Raw genomic sequence first — 27,254 nt, forward strand, 5'->3', positions numbered from 1 at the left:
CTTTCTCTGGTTGCAGGGGCATGGTTGGACCATTCTTGGGGAAAGCCAGAAGTTCTGGGCAGTTAGTGCTCCTAGAAGCAGCCCTGAACTACTGATGGAGGGGAATGGGTGGATACATATCACAGTTTCCTTGCCGCACTGGTGGGCCAACCCTTGGACGTGCTCTACCTGTTCTCCCCAGAGGTTCCCAGCAGAGCTGAGTCCAGGTTGCTCACAGCAGAAACCTGCTTATTCATGCTGCTGTACTGCCTCATTTCTTTTGCCTCCTCCAGTACATCCCAGGATCACCTCCCCAGTAAACCCAAATCCTTTCCCCAGCCTCTGCTTTGGGGAGAGTCCAACCCAAGACCTTTGGGTTGGTTGGGGCCACTGGACTATGGGTGGAAGTGCTGTGTGTCTCTTCTCATGAAAGCAGGCACTGCCACTGTGTCTCTCCCACCACTGCGGCAACCCAGGAGGATGTGATATGGAGGCAGGCTGCTTAGTCCACATGAGATTTCATAGGAGCAAGAACCTTTTATTATGGTAGCCACTGAGCTTCTTGGCATTTATCAGTTGAGGCACCTGCCTGACACATAGCATCAGCCCTGTCCCTGTGGGGTGCCAACACTTAAGTTAGCCCATCCTTCATTTCTCCATCCTGTTCTGATACATAAGAACTCTTGGGATCTTTTACCTGTGATCTCCTTTAATGTTTCTAATTTCCAAACGTGTTCTCTCTTCAGTGGCTTGATTAATATTAAAGTACAATTTATTTACGTTTGTCTATGGCTTTTGATTCGTCTGGAATTTATTTTGGTACATGCTTGTCAAATAAAAATCCAAGAGCATTTCATTTCCAAATTATTATCCAATTGTTCCAATATTGAATAAAAATTGTTCTTCCCTTCCCAATTACTCTGTAATGATCTTTCATTATACATTAAATTCTCGTGTGAAGTAATATCTATTTTGGGGCTACAGTTTTCTTTTTCCTTAAATTCAGCTCTTTTTCTGTCAGTACCAAGATGTTGTAATTATAGCTCTGTAATATATTTTACTATCCTCATTACTCATTTCCCTCCTGTCTTCAAAAATTACATTAGTGCTTAAACTGCATCAAACCTGCAAATCACAATTGAAAAGAACTGATATGTTTAACCTATTAGGACTTCACATTCTGGAACAGACAGTCATTTAAATGGATGTATTTCCTCCCTCAGTTTTGTAGTTTTCCTTATGTCGATCATATATATTTCTTGCTAACCTTATTCCTAGGAATTCTATGTACGTTGACATTATATATGTTCTTACTTTTAAAATTGTATTTTCCAACTTATTTTTGCTATTATATAGGAAAGCTTGATAGAAATATAATTTTAAAATGTTGGCCTTATAGCTGGCCACTTTCTAATTATACTTTGAAGTGAAAAATATTAAACTTTCATCAGGTTCCATGTGCTCTAATTGCCTTTCCAGGTGGCTCTGAATAAACAAGTGGATATATTCTAGAATTGAAATAAATTCAGGGGAATTCCCTGGCGGTCCAGTGGTTAGGACTCCGTGCTTCCACTGCAGGGGGCACTGGTTCGATCCCTGGTCAAGGAACTAAGGTCCCGCGTGCTGTGCAGTGCGGCCAAAAAAGAAAAGAAAAGAAAAGAAAGAAATTCAGGGAGGGAGAGAAGGAGGGATAGAGAAAAGGTATACAAAGGAGTTGGGCACATGGTAAGAATCATCAGACCCCACCCACAGTCCAAGCGCAGAGTTACAGATGCCATGAGACAAACAGCTTGGGTTCATTGTGTGTTTTCTCTTTGAGACATAGTCTCTCACGAATTTCAAACTTGCTTGGAGGTATCTCTGACTGGTTCTAGGCGTCAGTAGCTCCAACGTCATAGTCTTCCCTTTGACGATTGATACTTGTTAGTAATAACATGTTTATATTTTAAGTCTGGATAATAAAAGGTGATTTCAGAGGATGCCCGCAGTGATGCTAAAGACAGGCCTGGCAGATCAGACTGGTTAAAGTAAAACAAAAGTAAAAAGAGCCCTGGTCAGGGTCTCACCTTGTGTTTGAGTTAAGAAAACCAAAATCATTGGACATATTCATTTAAAAAGAAAAAAGTAACAGGAAGAAACCAAGTGCACTAGATTGAAGCTCCTTTTTCTTTGTAGAACTTGGAGTCAAGCGATGCCCAGGGGTTGCAGACCTCCCCAGTAAACTAATTAAGAGGAAGCTCCCAAGTGCAAGGTTATGTGTGCTGTGTGCTGGCTGTTAGAACCTTCAGTGCTTTCTCTTTAATGCCACTAATATTAAATTTAGAATTCCAAGGAATTGCTCATTTTCTACAAGAATGGTATAACGGAAGAGGTTTGCTGGTTTTGAAGATGGTATTTTCCAAAGCTGTCCTGTAGCATGAATGGAAAACAGGAGTCCACAGTCACATTAAGGAGAAATGGGGAATAAGTAAAAAATCTTGAGACCCAGTGGAAAGACCCCTGCGGTTTCCACATTCTCAGGAAGGTTTGTTAGTTATTTGCCTTTTTTTTCCAGTTGCTTTGTCTATATTACAAAGCAAAGACAGCATTGGCTGCCTGGTTCTGTATGTTTAGTGTGCTTTCTTCATCAGAGTACAAAGTAGGTGTCTTTGTTAAGGGGTTTTCTTTGAAAGGCAAGTGGAGTCTTTGTGTTGAGGTGGGGAGGGCTGGGTTAGGAGGCAGACTGGTATCTCTTTCTCTTGCCTCAGTTTGTTCGTTCAGCCATACACACAACGTGTGGGCTTTTAAGTGTTCTTAAGTGAGGATGTTAACAAAGGAAAAAAAATACATGGTGGCTTTTTATTCTATGGGGAGGAGAGAGTGGGGTTTGAAATATCTGCCCATCTCAAGGGGAAAAAAAGGAAAGTTTTCTGTTTTCCATGCTGCCTTGAATAACTGTCAGAAATTCTCAGCAGTTTCTGGCTAGCTAGCTGTCTCCATCTGGAGGCTGGCATTGTGTTTTTTTAACTGACAGTTAACTACCCTCCGCTAAAAATTCAACCAGTAATAGTCATATGCTTTCATAGGTTTTCAGGGAACTTTTTCCTAACAGTTCTCACATTTCTTTTCCTACCCTTAAGAATAGTTTTTAGTGTAAAAAGTTACAAAATTAGATATTAGGAAATCAGTGATGATCACCAGGAACCGTTCTTTCACTTACCTTTATTTATTTATTTATTTTTAATTTTTATTGGAGTATAGTTGATTTACAATGTTGTGTTAGTTTCAGGTGTACAGCAAAGTGAATCAGTTATACATATACATCTATCCACTCTTTTTGGTTTTTACATTCTTTTCCCATATAGGCCATTACACAGTATTGAATAGAGTTCCCTGTGCTATACTGCTGGTTCTTATTAGTTATCTATTTTATATGTAGTAGTGTGTATATGTCAATCCCAATCTCCCTATTTATCCCCCCCCCCCCAATCCCCTGGTAACCATAGTTTGTTTTCTACATCCGTGACTCTACTTCAGTTTTGTAAATAAGTTCATTTGTACCCTTTCTTTTGGCTCACATATATTTATTGAGTGTCTACTATATGCCACTGTGGTAGGCACAGCAATTTTTTTTAATTAATTAATTTATTAGTTATATTTGGTTGCATTGGGTCTTCGTTGCTGCGCGCGGGATTTCTCTAGTTGTGGTGAGCGGGGGCTACTCTTCGTTGCGGTGCGCAGGCTTCTCATTGCGGTGACTTCTCTTGTTGCAGAGCACGGGCTCTAGGCCGTGTGGGCTTCAGTAGTTGCAGCACGTGGGCTCAGTAGTTGTGGCTTGCAGGCTCTAGAGCGCAGGCTCAGTAGTTGTGGCGCATGGGCTTAGTTGCTCCATGGCATGTGGGATCTTCCCGGACCAGGGCTCGAACCCGTGTCCCCTGCATTGGCAGGCAGGTTCTTAACCACTGCGCCACCAGGGAAGCCCCCACAGCAATTTTTATTAATTTCAATTTAAATTGAAAATAGCCACATGTAGTGATGGCTATTGTATCAGAACAGACCTAGAGAGCTGGGGAGACAGATTAAAGCATCTGTAAATGTTGTAGAGCAAAAGCAAATGTTGTAACACCAATAGTGGTAAGTTTCCATGAAGAAGCAAGATGAGTGAAGAAGGGAGGTGGAGCTGATTGAGGGTCTTCATACATGTTACATATACATATTCATACATATTGAGAGTGGGCTGAAGGCTTCTTGGAGAAATGATATTAGATCCATCGCAGACCTGAACAAAGATAAGAATGGTGTGCGAAAGAAATAGCTTGAAGACACTCCGGGCATCTCTGGGTAATTAATTGCCTTTTGTTTTTAATGAAACACAAGAGAAGGAATGCCTTCTACTTATGAATTAGGAAAATGCCACGAAACACAAAACACTTAGAGTTCATTCTTTTTTTCAAATTTAAAGACACCTTGGGACTTCCCTGGCGGTCTAGTAGTTAGGACTCTGCGCTTTGAATGCAGGGGGTGAGGGTTCCATCCCTGGTTGGGGAAACTAGGATCCCACATGCCGCTCAGCGTGGCCCCCCGCCAAAATAAAATAAAATAAAATAATAAAATATAAAGACCTCTCATAATTTGGGACAGTGGTGTGGGTCTGTGTTCCCTAGAAGCAGAACCTGAGACTGGGATTCTTGTGCATGTGATTTTGGGGGGAGGGCTGGCAGGAGAAGGGGGTAGGGGAGCGAGGTGAGCAGGAGACGCAGCTAAGCAAGGATGTGGTCTCAGCTAGGAGTTCTGGGGCTTGCACTGCACCAAGGAGCTGGTCTCACCGTGGGGTAAGGAGCCTGTCTTTTGTACCCTTCCTGTCGCCATCCGTCATAAGAGCTGGTGGGTGGCAGCCGCTGCCTGGTAAGAGCATCTGGGTGAGCACCTGCAGTGTCCATGACTGTGCTGACCCCATAGTGTGTTGATGACTGAGTAGCTTTCGATAGATTTGGGGGCGGAAACAGCTGAAAAATCCTGAGTACAGGACTGCTTTGATCACCCGGCACATTCTGAGGATTGTGAACTCAACTGCGAGGCTGTTTTCCTGCACACGGCTATGGATTTACTGGGTTCATTCATGCAATACCTGTTTATGGACAGTCTACCACACGTGCCTGGCATCAGGGCTGGGTGTTTGGAATCTTGCCAAGCAAGGCCCATTTACTTAGTAGACTCCATCCCTGCAAATCCTATATTTTTGGGCAAACGCCAAGAGATAGCATTGCAAGGGATCCTGAAGAAGCTTAACCACAGCTAGAGAAGCCAGAGCTGCCAAGGTCTACCCCTATCAAGGCTCGGAAGGCAGCAGTCTTTGTGGAAATATTTGTAAATGATGCTCTCGAAAAGCCTAGATGCAGCAGTTGGTCTGTTTGAGTGAACTGCCTAAGTTTCTGCACACTGAAATTGGCTTCTTTTTTTTTTTTGGCTGTGTTGGGTCTTCGTTTCTATGCGAGGGCTTTCTCTAGTTGTGGCAAGCGGGGGCCACTCTTCATCGCGGTGTGCGGGCCTTTCACTCTTGTGGCCCCTCTTTGTTGCGGGGCACAGGCTCTAGACGCGCAGGCTCAGTAGTTGTGGCTCACGGGCCCAGTTGCTCCGCGGCATGTGGGATCTTCCCAGACCAGGGCTCGAACCCGTGTCCCCTGCACTGGCAGGCAGATTCTCAACCACTGTGCCACCAGGGAAGCCCAAGATTGGCTTCTTAATAGAAGAGCTGTTGCCTTCGTGCCGCCGTTGTCAATCTGATTTAACCACGAGGGACTGAATGCTTACTATATACAGGTGACCTTCTGCCTGTCATCTTGCTATGGTCTTTGTAGCCATCCTGGGAGGCGGGGCTGGTGGTGGCCATGCAGGCTCCCATGGCAGTGAGGACCACCAGGTACTCTGCCAGCAGAGGTGTAGGCGAGGCCCCCCGTGGCTCTGGCACTCAGGGTGGATATTGGGGCCACTGGTAGAGCTTTACAGAACCTGTTGGATGCAGTCAGGGTCTTGGCACTGTGATTTCCCCTACTTTCCAATGAGAGGAAAACCAAACCCAGTTTTAATTCCCTAAAGGAAGAAAAGTTTGTACCTTAATCTGCTTTCCCCTAGCATCACTCTTCTTTGTTTGGAATCTTAATTCACTTCAGGGAGTTGTTTTTTTAGATCATCCTGTCTACGGGGATATCAGGGACGAGCTCACTTGTTTATTGCCAGCTGCAGGAACACTGGGTGACTTTATTTTGCCAGGTTGGGATGCTGGATGGCTTAATAATTGGAGTAAAGCTAAACTGAAGCTGCTTTGCCTAGGTATTGTTGCCTGTTGATGAGTCTGAGTCCGGCTCCATTTCCTCTGGATGATCCCGTGAGCTTTGCTTTATTCCATGGTTACAAATGACTCCCCCAAACCTGTCTGAACCATTGCTCCAAAAGATTCAGGATCTGTGGAAGAATTCTTTCAGTTCTTACTAACTAGCCGTGTGGCCTTGGGCTAATTACTTACTCTCTCTGGTCAGCAGTTGTATCTAAAACTTGCGGGTGTTGGGCTACTGGCCCTTTCAGATCGAACACGCAAAGATTTTCACCCACACAGCCTTTGCATCCAACACACGGGTCCTTCTTAAGATCCTCCTTTGTATCTTTCTTAGATTGGATCCATGGCATTACTTTTGTTTACAAAAGATGCATATTTCCACATAAGCAATTTACCTGTAAATCCAATCAATCATGTAATGACCATGCCTTAAATATTTATTTAAAGTTCTTCCTCAGCCTGGTGTATCTAAACCTCAGATACTTAGGGTATTTATTTCTTCTTGAGTGAACTTTGATAATATGTATCTTTCTTAGGATCCATCCATTTCATTAAGTTGTCTTATTTATTGGCTTAAAATTATTCATCATATTCCTTTATTATTATTTTACATGAGCAGCCCCAGTGTTTTCCAAATGTGTCACTTCTCTTGAATATGAATGAAAACTATGTATATTTTTGTAACATTTCCTCTTAAATTGTTTTACTCGCTTGCTATTTAATTATACGTTGTACATGGAGGTTGTCTTACCAAGAAGTCAAAATCGTTTAAAAACCACTTTCTAAAGAATCCACAAGCTCTTTGCCTCCTCTGTCCTTACAATAATGGCAGGGTTTTTTTTTTATTGTTTTTTGTTTTTTTCCACACTGCACAGCATGTGAGGTCTTAGTTCTCCAACCAGGGATTGAACCTGAGCCCTTGGCAGTGAAAGTGCAGAGTCCTAACCACTGGACTGCCAGGGAAGTCCCAATAATGGATAGTGGAGCTCTGTGCCTGCCCCTCAGATAAGCATCTGATAATGAGGGCTGAGAGTCTGTAGGGAGGCACTGGCAGATGGTGCAAATATTCCAAGTGTCTTTACATCAATCTAAGATCCGTCCAACCAAAGCACAGAGATGTAGAAATGAATGAGAAGTGCTCATCTCTCTAGAAAAAAGATGATGGAGGAGTTTGCTTTTAGAATGATTTCTGCAGCCTCACCTATAGGGATGGAGTGTGGTAAAGCTCTGTCTAGCCCAGTGTTTGAATGTTGTTGTGACACAGTCCCGTGGAGATCAGTAGGCCGGTGAAGGCCTTGGGGTGCGATAATCAGACAGAAGAAGGAAAATAGGAAGCCTTGCAGGCATCAAGTCAGCTGGAGACAGGTCCCAAGGTGGGATGTACTTTAGTGCTCCCTTTCCAAATAAACACACCCCCTTGAGCCTCCCTGAACAGTACTGAGAAAGGCAAAACCCAGCCCAAATCAAGGTTGTTATGAATCTCTGATCTGCAACAGACAATTGGGATTAAAAATCCAGATCATAGGAAACCACAACCCGGCCTGGAAGCCGTGCCCTCTTGGAATTTTACTGAGTGAGTGCTGACACCCCAGGGATGCGATCGTGGGTGAGTTGGCAACTGTTGGGAGGAAACATTAAACCCAGGGGTCAGACCGAAAGAAAAGCTGTCCCCAGGGGAAGCCTCAGTCAAAGCAAACCTGTATCGGATGTCACAAAGGAGGACAACGTGAGGGACAACAGTGGCACACAGGGCAGCAAGCAAAAAGAGGAGCATGAAGGCTTCGTGTGACGGAATAATCAGAAGGCGGGAGAAGGGTTCATCTGGAGGACCAGCAGTTGGAGAGAAGGTTATTGTCGTGGTCACTGGCATGTCCGAAGCCTCACCAGCCTGGGGGCAAACGAGACCATGTTAATATTAATGCCCAGCGTGGAGTCCCAGCGGCCCTGCCTGCTCTCACAGGACCTCAGCCTGAGTCCTTGGAGTCCCCCGGGGAGGACGTCACCTGTGCTCAGGTGCAGCGTGGCTCCTCTTCTTCCTCCTGTCATGATGTCACTCCTCACTTCCCCTGGCCTTGCTGTCCCCTGGTTGCCAATGTGTCCCCAGGGCACCGCCTTGTCCCCTCCTGCTGTGCTGGGGAGGCAGGGGGCTGGTTCTCTGCTTACTCTGTTGTACCTCCGCATTTGGGTCCCAGTGCCTCACACAGGCTTTCGAAACACATCTCCCTCAGCGTCCATCCTTAACCCTGTGCTCCAAGGCTTGGAGGGCAGGGCATAGATGCCAAGCTGTCCCCTCTTTTGTCATTGCCCCTCGGCCTGATCTCCTCCCAGGTGTCCGTGATACCTGGGCACAGAACATCTCCTTTGCCCCCTTCGCCCACTCCCTTCCTGCCCATTTGGCAACTGGTGCAAATAGGTCCCGGCCCTGGGCCACTGGCTGCCTTGGATCCCAGTTTGGACTTGGTTGGGTCACACTGCCATGCTCTCGGGGTTAATCAAATGGATACGTACTAGTCCAAGGACATTCTGATCCCTCCCGTTGTGTTCTGTATATTTTGGTTCCACTAACCGGTTTGATGAAGTAAGAGACAGTCCAAAGCAGTGCTCCTCAAACTTCAATGTGCATCGGATCATCTGGGGATCTTGTTAAAATGCAGAATCTGCTTCTTTAGGTCTGGAGTGGGGTCTGAAATTCTGCATTTCTAATGATCTCCCAGGGGATACCGATGCTGCTGGTCTACTCTGGGTAGTCAAATCCTTCATCACACCCCTCCCCGTTTCTCTTTGCCGTACTTGAAAGAAAACCGTTTGGCAAGGAAATCATGAGTGGATTTTGTGTTCCACTGCACGGGTGATGTCCTGTTTTGACTACCTATCACACATCACTTATTCACATTATGAAAATAAAGATACTGTTTGTTATAACACTACTTTAGGGAATCGTTTATGGGCTGCTTTCAAAATGCTAATGGTTGACCAGCATTCCTGGAAGGATACTTGGAACTTCTCTCTATAGCTTAGCTCTGTAGCTTTGCTTCTCAAAGTGTGGTCCTTGGGCCAGCAGCATTGTATCACATGGGACCGTGTTAGAGCTGCAGAATCTCAGCGCCACCCTTGACCTGGACTGACTGAATTGGGACCTGCACTTTAACACGGTCCCCAGTAGTGTGTGTGCACATTAGCATTTGAGAAGCCCTGCCCTGTAGAACACGGTATATCGGAAATGGGAGGTGCTGGCTTTGCCACTTTAGCAGGATGCTCAAAGGAGGCAGGTGAGTGACAACAGGGAAAAGTTCATACTTCGATCGTCAGTCTTTTTTGTCTTGGTGTGACCTGGGACGTCTGGGGAGAGAGGAGAATACCTTCTGGCTTGCATGGAGCATGAAGATTCTTCAGACAAAATAAAACTAGCAGAGGAGGAAGTGGAAACTGTGATGTGATTATGAGATGGGTAGCGTATGCAGGACCAGATCAGGGTGAGCAGAAAACTGAGGGAGGGAGGATGAGAACTATTGAGGGTGGTCAGAGATAAGCTTTGAAAACGCGGAACAACATGTAAGCTGGTTCACTTTAGAATCCCCTTGTAAACAACAGAGGCATGCATAAAATGCATCACAATTTCGAGGTAGCTGGGACAGTAAAGGTCATCGTTAAATCAGCGAGTAGCTTAGAAAAAATGTATCAGGCATCTGTTGTAACAAGGACTGGCAAACATCCCTCACCGAGAGACCATAGAGGGCTCTCGTGCCAACATGCTGAGAAGCACTTGGGGAATTGGCATGGGAAGGTCAGCAGATAAAAAGCAACCCAAAACTGGGGCACTTCTGAGATGAGAACTGGAAAACGTCTTTTTAATTACTCTGTTTCTGATGGCTTGGTTGATGTCCTGATGGTAATAAAGAAGATTAGGTAGCGATGACATTAATTAGAGTGTCATCAGTGATGACAGACAATAAATAGCATGGCATTTCATTTTATTACCTTACCCTTGTTAATTTCCCCAGTTTTGATCAATACAGCCATTGGCCAGGCCTCCCACTTACGAAACAGTAGCATTTTCGAGGCTTAGTAAAAGGCTGCGTTCCAATTTTTTATTCATTTAGGAAATCCTCCTTGGGATTTTTGCATAATCAAATGTAAGTTCGCAAATGTTTCTCCTGCCTCAGATTTGCATATGAGCAAAATGAGTTTGTTCCCAAACAGAGCCCTGGAAAAAGCCCAGGACAAATGATTACTCAGTGAAAAGGAAAATGATTTCAGCCAGTTCCACTCCATCTCCCACAGAAGAATGGAGGTGAATCGTCTCTTAGCACTGCCTACTGAGGCCATAAGTCTGGTGACACCATTAAGGAATGAAAGGTTGATAAAAGGGGAAGTATTTCAAGTGGAGCTTCCCTGCTAGGAAGGGGGATTACATGTCATTAGATGCATTACATTGACTTTTATTTTCCAGGCATTTTTGTGTTGTTGCATTGCATATTACCAGATGTTTTAAAACACCAATTTCCATTTCTTTTAATACTCAGGATTAGTAAATGCTTAAAGAGTGATTATGTATTATTTATATCCTATAGCAATTTGGGTGTGATTCTCCCATTTCTTTTTCTAGCATGTTATTATAGGAGCCAAGGCAAGAATTCCAAAGTGGATGCTGACCTTGAACGTAGTTTTTCTTTGTGATGTAATTAGGCATATGGGTTATGGTTAAAAAATGACTAGGAAGGGACTTCGCTGGTGGCGCAGTGGTTAAGACTCCATGCCCCCAATGCAGGGGGCCTGAGTTCGATCCCTGGTCAGGGAACTAGATCCCACACGGCATGCCGCAACCAAGAGTTTGCATGCCACAACTAAGGAGCCTGAGTGTCGCAACTAAGGAGCCCGCCTGCTGCAACTAAGACCCGGTGCAACCAAATAAATAAAATAAATAAATAAATAAATAATTTTTAAAAAATGACTAGGAAAAGGTATACTCCCTTTGTTCTGATGAAAGAAGATACGGAAAAGATTCATTTTAGCCGTATATTTTCATTACTTTGTCTTGACCCTAAACTTGATGATTAGCAGCCTGAACAGAGGAATAATAAATGATTAGAAAAGAAACTGGGTTCATGTGATTTCCAGTCGTTTTCGTAGCCTTTTCAGTGGAAAAACATAGAGGTGACCGTTGTGAAACTGGGTTATGTTAATTCATCTGAATTGTGCTATCAGATAGGAGGCACAGTCGCTAGGAGCCAAACCCATTAGAGGTAATAACAGCAAAATGTTTATGCAGTAACTGAGCTTATTGGTTCACACCAGTCAGGTAATTCTAGGATCAGTGAACGTGAAGTTTCTCTCCCCACAGGAGCCGTATGCTTAGATCTGCCCAAGTGTTTCTCTTAATATCCTGTCCCTACTGGTTTTCTATTTCAGTCACTAGATAAATGACAAATTCACCCTGCTGAGTCACATTTAGCATCATGTCCTCTTTGCCCTTGACATATACGTGGATTTGGGGGAAACCCAAGGTTACAAGAGGTTGGAGAGGGAGAGGTAAGAAAATAAACACAGTCTGAGTGCCCACTCTATGCTAAGCAGCAGGCAGGGGTGAGGTACCAAGTTTAGCCCATGTAGAAACTGAGGCTCAGAAAGATCACATAATGTTCCCAAGGTCACACAGCTACTTAGAGCCTGGTAGGACCAGGATTTAAATTAGAGCTTCTGACCCCATGTTCACATTCTTTGTGCAACTCTAAAATGAAGCTTTCACAAAATTCTGAAGAAATACACTGCTCTTCCCTACCTGTATTAGTTGTTCTTGACACATGCTACCTTGGCACATTTACTGGTAGTCAGTGGATGTCTGTGATTGTGTTTTCTGTCAACGTTACTTGTTTCATCTAGTTAAGGTCTGTTGTGGGATGTCTACCAATGTGGAAACGAATGACACTCAATTATTTACAAGGAGAGCCAGAAGCCTGAGACATGATATATGTGCTGATGTTAGGACTGAAAACAGGTTTCCCAAATCTCATGTACTAGGACAGAGGAAGAGAGTTTGCATAATCCACAGTCTCTGCCTTTGGAGAGCCTGAGTTTAGTTGAGAATACTTACACCTTTGAAGATAAAGTAACAGTGAGCTGAGGTGTGCAGGAGGAAGGGTCTCAAGCATTCATGTGAAATGTTTAATGAATGAACAGAGCGTCAGATGAGGGAGCTCTGACTGTGAACTTGTGAAGTCAGGGAGGGTTTGGTGGTGGATACGGGTCTTAGGTCTTACACGATGGTGAGGCTTGGATGGGTGGGAGAGTGACAGTGGAGTCGGGTTGGGATGGGTGAGGGGCCGCTGGATGAGGGATCACCTTCCATGTCAAGGGTTTGGCCCTCAAAGATGTTAATAAGGAGCCACCATAGGCTCTTGAGCAGAGGAGTGGCTTCGTGAAAGTTCTGCTGCATGCATGCGCTTGATGGGTGCTGGGGCAAAACCCTGTAGACAGTTGTATTGGGGGCATTTGAGGCAAAAGCAGCAGTATTGTCAGGTTGAGTCAATTTATGTTGCTGTAGGAAATTAACCAAAAAATGATGCTACAAGAGCACTTTTTTTCTGTACCCTTTCCTGGAAGCTGCTGGCGAGTGGCTGAGGACTGGGAATTAGGATGTTTAATTTTTACTATCTATACCTCAATTAACTATTGATTGTTGGTGTAGGGACACAGGAGGAGTTATTATCCTAGATCATGTTAGGTTGAGCCATATGAAATTTCCATTTTGGGGTAATTGGTAGAACTACTGGTAATTTCATATGGTTCCACTTAATCGATTTTGTAAGTTGTTGTTGGAGACAAGTGGGCACAGTCAGGTTATCTGGGTAGGTCCTGGGATAACGCTGCTTACAGTCAGCCCCAAAGGCCTTGAGGGTGCTGTTTTCCCTGGGAGATGGGACTGGTCCTGGAGACTGAGCCCAGGGCCCCAGGGACGTGCCAGGCTCTTCCTCTCCCTAATATTTGCTCTCCCTGCCTATGGACCAGGCATTCAGAATCTCCTGATTTTTTTTCTAAAGGAGAAAAATTTGCTCTGGACCAAGAACTTTAAAGGAGGAAGGAGGGCTTGTGGAAGAGAGGATAAAAATAATTGCATCTTGGGACTTCCCTGGTGGTTCAGGGATTAAGACTCTGCACTTCCACTGTAGGGGGTGCGGTTTGATCCCTGGTCGCAGAACGAAGATCCCGCAGGCCCTGCGGTGTGGCCATAATAATAATAATAATAATAATCATTGCATCTTGAGGTTGTGTTTTCCCAGGACTCCCCAGTAGCACGATGCAGACAGAACCAGAAGTGCCATTCCTGTAGCTCCTAATTATATTGGGAAGGAGAGGGACCGAGTTCTCACTCTGGCCCCAGATTACAGAGGCTTTAAGTGAGTTTGAGAACGCCTGGGCATTGGGCTGCGCATGCGTGATGGCGGTGATACAGGCTGAGCTGCGCTGTGTTCACATCCTTTGTGTCTGCGCCCTGGGATGGGGCCACTCCTGTGGAGCCTCTCCTGGATTCAGGGGTGGAGTGTGCCCACAGTGCTCTCCTAACCGCCGGAAATCAGGACAGCTTCTGAGCTAGGGTCTGCAGAAACTGGCTGGGCACAAGCATCCCAGAGCGTGCCCACCCCTACCCCCCCCCACTGCCCTCAGACTCTGGGTACCACAGGGCCTAGTCATCTATCATTACACTCAAACTGCGCAGGTTCACTATTTGGGACCCTGAGGTCTCATCACGACTTGCCTCTTTTGTCCTAAGTCACCACTCAACATGCGACCCACAGTGTCTATCCTGTTCCAAGAGTACTGGTGTGCGTCTCCTGACATCGCATCTTGGACCTCCTCTGGGCCCCTCCTGAGCCCCCTTCCATGCTAAACTCTCCTACATCCCTAGGGTATTCACAGAATGTTCCTTTGTCCTCCTGGTTCTCCCCTGAACCTTCCCTGGAATAGAGAATTCTTTCCCTTTGCTTAGCCTGACAAATATGTATTGAGGGTCCCACTCTGTGAGAAGCACACTAAGGAAAACAAATGAGAAGACTTAGTCCCTTTGCACACGTGCATCTGAAAGTTACCTTCCTTGGCATCCTTCCTGTTTCCTGAGGAAACATGAACTAGTGTGACTGCTGGAGACCTCTCTTCTCCTCTCTCAGCATCAACCCTCTCAGCCAAAAATGGAGGCAGATCAGAGAGACTATGAGAAGAAAGGAACGACAGATGTACATAAATAAATAGTTTAACTGTAAATATGACTGGTAAGCTCATAAATCCTGTGGGAAGATCAGTACCAGCCACCACTTGTCATCTAATCGGACACCTGTGTCTAGATGGAAATCATCTCAGAACAGATTGTATGTTATAATTAAAAACCAAAAAACATTCTGTGTCAATATGCTGGGCCAAATTGCCCATGCTGGCACAACTGGACTTTCTGCTACAATTCAAATGCACTTAAAAATTATCATTTTGGGGGAGACCTTCAAGATGGTGGAGGAGTAAGATGTGGAGATCACATTCCTCCCCACAAATACATCAGAAATACATCTACATGTGGAACAACTCCTACAGAACACCTACTGAACACTGGCAGAAGACCTCAGATTTCCCAAAAAGCAAGAAACTCCCCACGTACCTGGGTAGGGCAAAAGAAAAAAGAAAAAACAGAGACAAAAGAATAGGGACGGGACCTGCATCTCAGGGAGGGAGCTATGAAAGAGGAAAAGTTTCCACACTAGGAAGCCCCTTCACTGGCGGAGATGGGGGGTTGCCAGGGGGAAGCTTCGGAGCCACGGAGGAGAGTGCAGCAACAGGGGTGCAGAGGGCAAAGTGGAGAGATTCCTGCACAGAGGATCGGTGCCGAGCTGCACTCCCCAGCCCGAGAGGCTTGTCTGCTCCCCCGCCAGGGCAGGCGGGGGCTGGGAGCTGAGGCTCGGGCTTCGGTCGCAGGGAGAGGACTGGGGTTGGCTGCGTGAACACAGGCTGAAGGGGGCTAGTGCACCACAGCCAGCCAGGAGGGATTCCGGGAAAAAGTCTGGAACTGCCGAAGAGGCAAGAGACTTTTTCTTGCCTCTTTGTTTCACAGTGCACGAGGAGAGGGGATTCAGAGAGCCGCTTAAAGAAGCTCCAGAGATGGGTGCGAGCTGCGGCTACCAGCGCGGACTCCAGAGACGGGGCATGAAACGCTAAGGCTGCTGCTGCAGCCACCAAGAAACCTGTGTGCAAGCACAGGTCACCATCCACACCTCCCCTCCCGGGAACCTGTGCAGCCCGCCACTGCCAGGGTCCTGTGATCCAGGGACAACTTCCTGGAGAGAACACATGGCGCATCTCAGGCTGTTGCAATGTCATGCTGGCTTCTGCCGCAGCAGGCTCGCCCCGCATTCCACACCGCTCCCTCCCCCCGGCCTGAGTGAGCCAGAGCCCCCTAATCAGCTGCTGCTTTAACCCCGTCGTCCTGTCTGAGCGAAGAACAGATGCCCTCAGGCGACCTACACGCAGAGGCAGGGCCAAATCCAAAGCGGAACCCCAGGAGCTGTGCGAACAAAGAAGAGAAAGGGAAATCTCTCCCAGCAGCCTCAGGAGCAGCAGATTAAATCTCCACAGTCAACTTGATGTACCTTGCATATCTGGAATACCTGAATAGACAACGAATCATCCCAAAATTGAGGCGGTGGACTTTGAGAGCAACTGTAGACTTGGGGTTTTCTTTCTGCATCTAATTTGTTTTTGGTTTTATGTTTAATTTAGTTTAGTATTTAGAGTTATTGTTCTAGGGTCTGTCTGTCCGTTTTTTGTTTTTGTTTTTGTTTTTTAGTATAGTTTTTAGTGCTGGTTATCATTGGTGGATTTATTTTTTGGTTTGGTTGCTCTCTTCTTCTTTTTTTTCTTTTTTTAATTTAATTTTTAAATTTTTAATAATTTTAAAATTATTTTTTATTTTAATTATTTTATTTTTTTCTTTCTTTCTTTTTCTTCTCCTTTTTCTTCTGAGCCATGTGGCTGACAGGGTCTTGGTGCTCCAGCTAGGTGTCAGGCCTGTGCCGCTGAGGTGGGTGAGCCGAATGCAGGACATTGGTCCACCAGAGACCTCCCGGCTCCACGTAATATCAAACGGCAGACGCTCTCCCAGAGATCTCCATCTCAACACTAAGACCCAGTTCCAATCAATGACCAGCAAGCTACAGTGCTGGACACCCTATGCCAAACAACTAGCAAGACAGGAACACAACCCCACCCATTAGCAGAGAGGCTGCCTAAAATCATAATAAGGTCACAGACACCCCAAAACACACCAGCAGACACTGTCCTGCCCACCAGAAAGACAAGATCCAGCCTCATCCACCAGAACACTGGTGGAGGCACCAGTCCCCTCCATCAGGAGGCCTACAGAAGCCACTGAACCAACCTTACCCACTGGGGGCAGACACCAAAAACAATGGGACCTACGAACATGCAGCCTGCGAAAAGGAGATTCCAAACATAGTAAGTTAAGCAAAATGAGAAGACAGAGAAACACACAGCAAATGAAGGAGCAAGGTAAAAACCCACCAGACCAGGGCTTCCCTGGTGGCTCAGTGGTTAAGAATCTGCCTGCCAATGCAGGGGACACGGGTTCGAGCCCTGGTCTGGGAAGATCCCACATGCTGCGGAGCAACTAAGCCCGTGAGCCACAACTACTGAGCCTGCACGTCTGGAGCCTGTGCTCCGCAATGGGAGAGGCCGTGACAGGGAGAGGCCTGCGCACCGTGATGAAGAGTGGCCCCCGCTCGCCGCAACTGGAGAAAGCCCTCGCACAGAAACGAAGACCCAACATAGCCAAAAATAAAATAAATAAATTTTTTAAAAAAACAAAAAAAAACTGGCTTAAAAAAAAAAAAACCCACCAGACCAAATAAATGAAGAGGAAATAGGCAGTCTACCTGAAAAAGAATTCAGAGTAATGATAGTAAAGATGATCCAAAATCTCAGAAATAGAATGGAGAAAATACAAGAAACGTTTAACAAGGACCTAGAAGAACTAAACAGCAAACAAACAATGATGAACAACACAATAAATGAAATTAAAAATTCTCTAGAAGGAATCAATAGCAGAATAACTGAGGCAGAAGAATGCATAAGTGATCTGGAAGATAAAATAGTGGAAATAACTACTGCAGAGCAGAATAAAGAAAAAAGAATGAAAAGAATTGAGGACAGTCTCAGAGACCTCTGGGACAACTTTAAATGCACCAACATTAGAATTATTGGGGTCCCAGAAGAAGAGGAGAAAAAGAAAGGGACTGAGAAAATATTTGAGAGATGATAGTTGAAAACTTCCCTAATATGGGAAAGGAAATAGTCAAGCAAGTCCAAGAAGCGCAGAGAGTTCCATACAGGATAAATCCAAGGAGAAATATGCCAAGACACATATTAATCAAACTATCAAAAATTAAATACAAAGAAAAAATATTAAAAGCAGCAAGGGAAAAACAACAAATAACATACAAGGGAATCCCCATAAGGTTAATCTTTCAGCAGAAACACTGCAAGCCAGAAGGGTGTGGCAGCACATATTTAAAGTGATGAAAGGGAAAAACCTACAACCAAGATTACTCTACCCAGCAAGGATCTCATTCAGATTCGACAGAGAAATTAAAACCTTTACAGAAAAGCAAAAGCTAAGAGAATTCAGCACCACCAAACCAGCTTTACAACAAATGCTAAAGGAATTTCTCTAGGCAGGAAACACAAGAGAAGGAAATGACCTACGATAACAAACCCAAAACAATTAAGAAAATGGTAATAGGAACATACATATCGATAACTACCTTAAATGTAAATGGATTAAATGCTCCCACCAAAAGACATAGACTGGCTGAATGGCTACAAAAACAAGACCTGTATATATGCTGTCTACAAGAGACCCACTTCAGACCTAGGGACACATACAGACTGAAAGTGAGGGGATGGAAAAAGATATTCCATGCAAATGGAAATCAAAAGAAAGCTGTAGTAGCAATTCTCATATCAGACAAAATAGACTTTAAAATAAAGACTATTACAAGACACAGAGAAGGACACTACATAATGATCAAGGGATCAATCCAAGAAGAAGATATAACAATTGTAAATATTTATGCACCCAACATAGGAGCACCTCAATACATAAGGCAAATGCTAACAGCCATAAAAAGGGAGATTGACAGTAACACAATCATAGTAGGGGTGGGGTGCTAAAGATCATCCAAAATGAAAATAAATAAGGAAACACAAGCTTTAAATGATACACTAAACAAGATGGACTTAATTGATATTTATAGGGCATTCCATTCAAAAACAACAGAATACACTTTCTTCTCAAGTGCTCATGGAACAGTCTCTGGATAGATCATATCTTGGGTCACAAATCAAGTCTTGGTAAATTTAAGAAAATTGAAATTGTATCAAGTATCTTTTCTGACCACAATGCTATGAGACTAGATATCAATTACAGGAAAAAATCTGTAAAAAATATGAACACATGGAGGCTAAACAATACACTACTAAATAACCAAGAGATCACTGAAGAAATCAAAGAGGAAATCAAAAAATATGTAGGGCTTCCCTGGTGGCGCAGTGGTTGAGAATCCGCCTGCCAATACAGGGGACACGGGTTCGAGCCCTGGTCTGGGAAGATCCCACATGCCGCAGAGCAACTGGGCCTGTGAGCCACAACTACTGAGCCTGCGCGTCTGGAGCCTGTGCTCCGCAACAAGAGAGGCCATGATAATGAGAGGCCCGCGCACCGCGATGAAGAGTGGCCCTCACTTGCCGCAACTAGAGAAAGCCCTCGCACAGAAACGAAGACGCAACACAGCCAAAAATAAATAATAAATAAAATAAAAAAAAAAATCTAGAAACAAATGACAGTGAAAACACGACGACCCAAAACCTATAGGATGCAGCAAAAGCAGTTCTAAGAGGGAAGTTTATAGCAATACAATCCTACCTCAAGCAACAAGAAACATCTCAAATAAACGACCTAACCTTACACCTGAAGCAATTAGAGAAAGAAGAACAAAAAAACCCCGAAGTTAGCAGAAGGAAAGGAATCATAAAGATCAGTTCAGAAATAAATGAAAAAGAAATGAACAAAGCAATAGCAAAGATCAATAAAACTAAAAGCTGGTTCTTTGAGAAGATAAACAAAATTGATAAACCATTAGCCAGACTCATTAGGAAAAAAATGGAGAAGACTCAAATCAATAGAATTAGAAATGAAAAAGGAGAAGTAACAACTGACACTGCAGAAATACAAAGGATCATGAGAGACTACTACAAGCAACTCTATGCCCATAAAATGGACAACCTGGAAGAAATGGACAAATTCTTAGAAAAGCACAACTTTCCAAGACTGAACCAGGAAGAAGTAGAAAATATAAACAGACCAATCACAAGCACTGAAATTGAGACTGTGATTAAAAATCTTCCAACAAACAAAAGCCCAGGACCAGATGGCTTCACAGGCGAATTCTATCAAACATTTAGAGAAGAGCTAACACCTATCCTTCTCAAACTCTTCCAAAATAGAGCAGAGGGAGGAACACTCCCAAACTCATTCTACGAGGCCAACATCACCCTGATACCAAAACCAGACAAAGATGTCACAAAGAAAGAAAACAACAGGCCAATATCACTGATGAACATAGTTGCAAAAATCCTCAACAAAATACTAGCAAACAGAATCCAACAGCACAGTAAAAGGATCATACACCATGATCAAGTGGGGTTTATCCCAGGAATGCAAAGATTCTTCAATATACGCAAATCAATCAACGTGATACACCATATTAACAAATTGAAGGAGAAAAACCATATGAACATCACAATAGATACAGAAAAAGCTTTCAACAAAATTCAACACCCATTTATGATAAAAACTCTCCAGAAAGTAGGCATAAAGGGAACTTACCTCAACATAATAAAGGCCACATATGACAAACCCACATCTAACATCGTTCTCAATGGTGAAAAACTGAAACCATTTCCTCTAACCTCAGGAACAAGACAAGGTTGTCCACTCTCACCACTGTTATTCAACATAGTTTTGGAAGTTTTAGCCACAGCAATCAGAGAAGAGAAAGAAGTAAAAGGAATCCAAATCGGAAAGGAAGAAGTAAAGCTGTCATTGTTTGCAGATAACATGATACTCTACATAGAGAATCCTAAAGATGCTACCAGCAAACTACTAGAGCTAATCAATGAATTTGGGAAAGTAGCAGGATACAAAATTAATGCACAGAAATCTCTTGCATTCCTATACACTAATGATGAAAAATCTGAAAGGGAAATTAAGGAAACACTCCCATTTACCATTGCAACAAAAAGAATAAAATACCTAGGAATAAACCTACCTCAGGAGACAAAAGACCTGTATGCAGAAAACTATAAGACACTGATGAAAGAAATTAAAGATGATACAAACAGATGGAGAGATATGCCATGTTCTTGGATTGGAAGAATCAACATTGTGAAAATGACTATACTACCCACAGCAATCTACAGATTCAATGCAATCCCTATCAAACTACCAATGGCATTTTTTACAGAAGTAGAACAAAAAATTGCACAATTTGTTTGGAAACACAAAAGACCCTGAATAGCAAAAACAATCTTGAGAAAGAAAAATGGGGCTGGAGTAATCAGGCTCCTGGAATTCAGACTACACTATAAAGCTACATTAATCAAGACAGTATGGTACTGGCACAAAAACAGAAATATACATCAATGGAACAGGATAGAAAGCCCAGAGGTAAACCCACGCACATAAGGTCACCTTATTTTTGATAAAGGAGGCAAGAATGTACAATGGAGAAAAGACAGCCTCTTCAATAAGTGGTGCTCGGTAAACTGGAGAGCTACATGTAAAAGAATGAAATTAGAACACTCCCTAATACCATACAGAAAAATAAACTCAAAATGGATTAAAGACCTAAATGTAAGGCCAGACACTATAAAACTCTTAGAGGAAAACATAGGCAGAACACTCTATGACATAAATCACAGCAAGATACTTTTTGACCCACCTCCTAGAGTAATGGAAATAAAAACAAAAATAAAGAAATGGGACCTAATGAAACTTAAAAGCTTTTGCACAGGAAAGGAAACCATAAACAAGACGAAAAGACAACCCTCAGAATGGGAGAAAATATTTGCAAATGAAGCAACTGACAAAGGATTCATCTCCAAAATTTACAAGTAGCTCATGCAGCTCAATATTAAAAAAGCAAACAACCCAATCCAAAAATGGGCAGAAGACCTAAATAGACATTTCTCCAAAGAAGATATACAGATTGCCAATAAACACATGAAAGTATGCTCAACATCACTAATCGTTAGAGAAATGCAAATCAAAACTACAATGACGTATCACCTCACACCAGTCAGAATGGCCATCATCAAAAAATCTACAAGCAATAAATGCTGGAGAGGGTGTGGAGAAACGGGAACCCTCTTGTACTGTTCTTGGGAACATAAATTGATACAACCACTATGGAGAACAGTATGGCGGTTCCTTAAAAAACTAAAAATAGAACTACCATATGACCCAGCAATCCCACTACTGGGCATATACCCCGAGAAAACCATAATTCAAAAAGAATCATGTACCACAATGTTCATTGCAGCTCTATTTACAATGGCCAGGACATGGAAGCAACCTAAATGTCCATCAACAAATGAATGGATAAAGAAGATGTGGCACATATATACAATGGAATACTACTCAGCCATAAAAAGAAACGAAATTGAGTTATTTGTAGTGAGGTGGATGGACCTAGAGTCTGTCATACAGAGTGAAGTAAGTCAGATAGAGAAAAACAAATACCGTATGCTACCGTATACATATATATGGAATCTAAAAAAAAAAAAAAAATTGGTTTTGAAGAACCTAGGGGCAGGACAGGAATAAAGATGCAGACGTAGAGAATGGACTTGAGCAAACGGGGAGGGGGAAGGGTAAGCTGGGACGAAGTGAGAGAGTGGCATGGACATATATACACTACCATATGTAAAATAGATAGCTAGTGGGAAGCAGCTGCATCGCACAGGGAGATGAGCTCAGTGCTTTGTGACCACCTAGAGGGGTGGGATAGGGAGGGTGGAAGGGAGCCGCAAGAGGGAGGAGATATGGGGATATGTGTATATGTATAGCTGATTCACTTTGTTATAAAGCAGAAACTAACACACCATTGTAAAGCAGTTATACTCCAGTAAAGATGTTAAAAAAAAATTATCATTTTTAACTTCTTTTTAAAGGAAGCATAAATGGCAGATTGCTGCACGTAGGATATGACATACGGATCCTGTGGGGCAACTTTAATAATTAACCACTCTCATGGTTTAACTGAATTCCACATTCTGTCATTTTCCTGTTTCCTTTCCTGACCTGGACAAAAAAGAAAATTGAACCACTTTTGTCTCAAGTATAGTCACAGCTTGGAGCTGTCGCGGGTTTGGTTCCTGAGCACTGCAATAAAGCGAATATCCCAATAAAGCGAGTTACACAAATTTTTTGATTTTGCAGTGCATATAAAAGTTTTGTTTCCACTCTACCATAGTCTATTAAGTGTGCAATAGCATTATGTCTTAAAAAACAATGTACAGATGTACCTAGAGAGTGTCGTACAGAGTTAAGGAAGTCAGAAAGAGAAAAACAAGTATCATATATTAACACATATATGTGGAATCTAGAAAAATGGTATAGATGATCTTATTTGCAAAGCAGAAATAGAGACACAGACGTAGAGAACAAATTTATGGATACCAAGGGGGAAAAGGGGTGGGGTGGGAGGAATTGGGAGATTGGGATTGACACCTATACACTCTTGGTACTATGTATAAAATAGACAACTAATGAGAACTCTAGTTAATGCACTGTGGTGACCTAAATGGGAAGGAAATCCATAAAAGTTGGGATATATGTATAAGTATAGCTGATTCATTTTGCTGTACAGTAGAAACTAACACAACATTGTAAAGCAACTATACTCCAACAAAAATTAATTTAAAAAAAGAAAGTATAAATTGGGAAAAAAGACAATGTACATACATTAATATAAAAATACCTTGTTGGTAAAAAATGCTAGCCATCATCTGAGCCTTCAGTGAGTCATAGGAGTAACATCTAAGATCCCTGATCACAGATCACCATCACAAATATAACAATAATGACCAAATTTGAATATTGTGAGAGTTACCAAAATGTGACATAGAGACACGAAGGGAGCAAATGCTATTTGGAAAAATAGCCGATAGACTTGCTTGACCCAGGGTTGCCACAAACCTTCAGCTGATAAAAAATGCAATATCTTTAAAGCATAATAAAGTGAAACACAATAAAATGAGGTAAGGCTGGGTACATTTGACCAGGAAATACAGAGTCTTGTTTTATTCATTTATTCAGTTTATCAGGAAACACCATGAGAATGAGCACATTCTCATTATTAATATGATTTTGGTTTCTTTCTTTCCTTTTTTTAATACCAAGAGGAAAAACCATTTGGAGAAGACCACCTTGTCATGTTGGCCCATGAGTTCCTTTGCTACCAAAATGAAATGATCATACAAAAGAGATATTACGATCATAAGGACAGGGGACTTCCCTGGTGGTCCAGTGGTTAAGACTCCGTGCTTCCAATGCAGGGGGCGTGGGTTTGATCCCTGGTTGAGGAACTAGGATCCGACATGCCGTGCAGCAAAAAATTTGACATAAAGTAATTGCAAAAAAAAAAAAAGGGAAATAAATTTGAACTGTAGGAATAAAATCTATATTTTAAAAAAATCATAAGGACAATATTAATAACTGGCTATCACTGTGCCCTTTCTGTGTGTCAAGCACTCATTCAGGTGAATCGTAATCATTTTCTCATTTACTCTTCCCAAAAATCCTGGGAGGAAGGTGTTATCATTCTCACTTCATAGATGAAAAAAAAAAAACAGAACGTGGGTAATTTGTCCAAGTTCACGCAAAGAATCAGTGGCCATGCCAGGATTCAAATCCAGATCTGTCTCAAATTCTGCGATCATAACCTCTTCACATCTTGCCTCACCCTGAGTGGGTTGAAAGTCAAGCTGAGAAAACTGTTCTTGGCAAAGAAGTGGGTAAGATTTGGATTCTTTAGTGGTGAGGGGGAACCTGGAAAGGAATAGATACGTATATGTGCGTGTGCCTGGGTCACTTTACTGTATACCTGAAACTAACACAACATTGTGGATTAACTATACTTTAATTTTTTAAAAATGGAAAAAATAAAAATAAAGGCTTATTGACTTAGCAGGGAAAAAAAAAAATGATTTGGGTTTTTTAAAGTTCCAGAAAGTTCTGACCTCTTGTTGGTATTTCCTGGGCAGCAAACGCTGGACCTTTTATCTCAGTTGTAGATTCTTGAAGCTCAGCTTACTTTAGGGTAGCGGGAGTTGCATTCAGGGTTAGGCCTTGCCTGGAAGGGGCCCCCAAGGCATGGTCCGTCCTGCTCCCCGTAAGACCTGAGGAGCCACCTCAGGCCCAGTGCCGACTCCATTCTGCACTCCTGGTCTCTCTTGGAGGAGACCGGGGACTAGACCTAACCGGTAAAGGCTCCACTGTTTCAAGCAGATCCTCAACGAGCACACTTCTAACTTGTAACAGCATCAGTCATTTTTAGTAAAGGTTTGGTGAAGGTCAGAAGGCTCTTTGAACCCCTTGGACTAATACTGTTTTGTCCTTTTTCCCCTGCAGGACATCGAGGTCTCTGTGAACATTCTCTAAAATGTTTAAGCTCGAGAATCACGGAGCGGAAGCTGCAGGGCACGTGGCTGCCTGCTGGCCGAGGGAGCCTGGAGAAACCATTCCTGGGGCCTCGAGGCTCCATAGTGCCCACGTTCAGCCCCCAGGGTGGCCTTCACCCTGTCCACGCTGACAGCAGCCTGCTGAAGCCCAGGGTCGTGACCGTGGTCAAGCTGGGTGGGCACCCCCTCCGCAAGATCACGCTGCTCCTCAATAGACGGTCAGTGCAGACCTTCGAGCAGCTCTTGGCCGACGTCTCAGAGGCCCTGGGCTTTCCCAGATGGAAGAGTGACCGCGTGCGGAAGCTGTTCAGCCTCAAGGGCAGGGAAATCAGGAGTGTGTCTGATTTCTTCAGGGAAGGGGATGCTTTCATAGCCGTGGGCAAAGAGCCACTGACGCTGAAGAACATCCAGGTGGCTATAGAGGAACTGTACCCCAGCAAAGCCCGGGCCCTGACCTTGACCCAGCACAGCCGGCTCCCCTCTCCAAGGCTGAGAAGCAGGCTTTATAGCAAGGCTCTGAAAGGGGGTCACCACTGTGGGGAGACCGAGACCACCAAGAGCTCCGGTGAGGCTGCCAGGTCCCAGGCTGCCATCAGACATCAGGGGAGGACCCCCGTGGAGGACAGGGTGAGGGCCCAGAAGAAGTGGGTGAGGGGGAAGTGGGAGCCTGAACCCAGCAGCAAGGTGCCCAGGGATGCCACCCTGGAGAGGCATGCTAGCGGAGAGAAGCACCTGGGGGTGGAGATTGAAAAGACGTCGGGGGAAATAATCAGGTGTGAGAAGTGTAAGCGGGAAAGAGAGCTCCAGCAGAGCCTGCAGAGGGAGCGGCTCTCTCTGGGCACCAGCGAGCTGGACCTGGGCAGGTGCCCCGGCTATGACGTAGAGAGGTTGGTGAGGACCAGGAGCTGCAGGAGGTCCCCTGAGGAGAAGCCCCAGGGTGGGGAGGAGGGTTGGAAGGAGTGCACCCGGAGCAGTCCCGGGCACCCGCCTCAGGAGCCGAGGAGACCCAGCAAAAGCACCGACAAGAAAGAGGACCGAGACCCAGGAGGCCAGGAAGGTCATCGCCCAGCAGCAGCCAAGGCCAAGAGGGACGTCGTCGGGGAAGCCCAGCCCATAAGAGAGGAGAAAGACAGCAGGACCGCAGGCAGGAGCAAGCAGGGAGGCTGGCTCCGGAGGGAGCATCCTGCCGACCTCGACCCAGAGAAGCTCCCCAGGACCAGAGGGGATGAGCAGGAGGCGGAAAAGGGGAAAAAGCCGGGTGCGTCCGGAGGGAGGAGGATGGTTTCCCGAGATGAGCCGCCGGCCAGGGTAGAAAAGGAGCCCAAGACGAGGCCGGAGGAGAGCAAGGCGGAGCGGCCGGGCGGCAGGAGGCGGCAGCCCCCGGGCATCCTGGCGGCCGACGTGCGCAAGCAGTACGAGCCGGGCCGCGTGATCGGGGACGGGAACTTCGCGGTGGTGAAGGAGTGCAGGCACCGCGGGACCCAGCAGGCCTACGCCATGAAGATCATAGACAAGTCCAAACTCAAGGGGAAGGAGGACATGGTCGACAGCGAGATCCTGATCATCCAGAGCCTCTCTCACCCCAACATCGTGAAACTGCATCAAGTGTACGAAACGGACGCGGAGATCTACCTGATCATGGAGTACGTGCAGGGAGGGGACCTTTTCGATGCCATTATAGAAAGTGTGAAGTTCCCGGAGCGCGACGCTGCCCTCATGCTTATGGACTTGTGCAAGGCGCTCGTGCACATGCACGACAAGAGCATCGTCCACCGGGACCTCAAGCCGGAAAACCTGCTGGTAAGCCCCGCCCTGGCTACGGTGGAAGAGGGATGTTATAAAACATGGGATACAGGAAGTCGGAACGGGCTCCTACTCTGGTACCCTTGTGCGCTAGAGCATTACCTTTACGGTCTTTTTTTTTTTTTTTTAACATAGTCGTTTCAGTATTTAAAACTTTGCTTGTAGTTCATGAATTGCAGAGATAAATGGGTTTTGATTAAATTATTGAGAAAGAAGCCTTCCAATTTAAACAAAATGGAAACTGTTTCCTCGTGCCTGGGAGAAAAATATTTTCACCTTGACAGTCATCAGGTGGACTTCATTTCTTGGGCGTTTGCACATCCTCTGGCCTAGGTGCTAGGGGTGTCTGCTGGTAGCAGCTACC

At 44.5% G+C, this 27,254-nt stretch overlaps 1 protein-coding gene across 1 annotated transcript in view; it reads left to right on the forward strand.

The window, feature by feature from the left end:
- The first annotated feature begins 9,512 nt into the window (after positions 1-9,512).
- Positions 9,513-27,254, forward strand: part of DCLK3 (doublecortin like kinase 3) — a 31,261-nt gene continuing 13,519 nt past the window's right edge. The window contains exons 1-2 of the mRNA XM_059940581.1: positions 9,513-9,561; positions 24,948-26,887. Coding sequence (XP_059796564.1) covers positions 9,513-9,561; positions 24,948-26,887 — 1,989 coding nt within the window. The remainder of the gene's footprint in view (positions 9,562-24,947; positions 26,888-27,254) is intronic.

Source organism: Balaenoptera ricei, chromosome 11, assembly GCF_028023285.1.
Source record: "Balaenoptera ricei isolate mBalRic1 chromosome 11, mBalRic1.hap2, whole genome shotgun sequence".
Classification (NCBI taxonomy): Eukaryota; Metazoa; Chordata; class Mammalia; order Artiodactyla; family Balaenopteridae; genus Balaenoptera; species Balaenoptera ricei.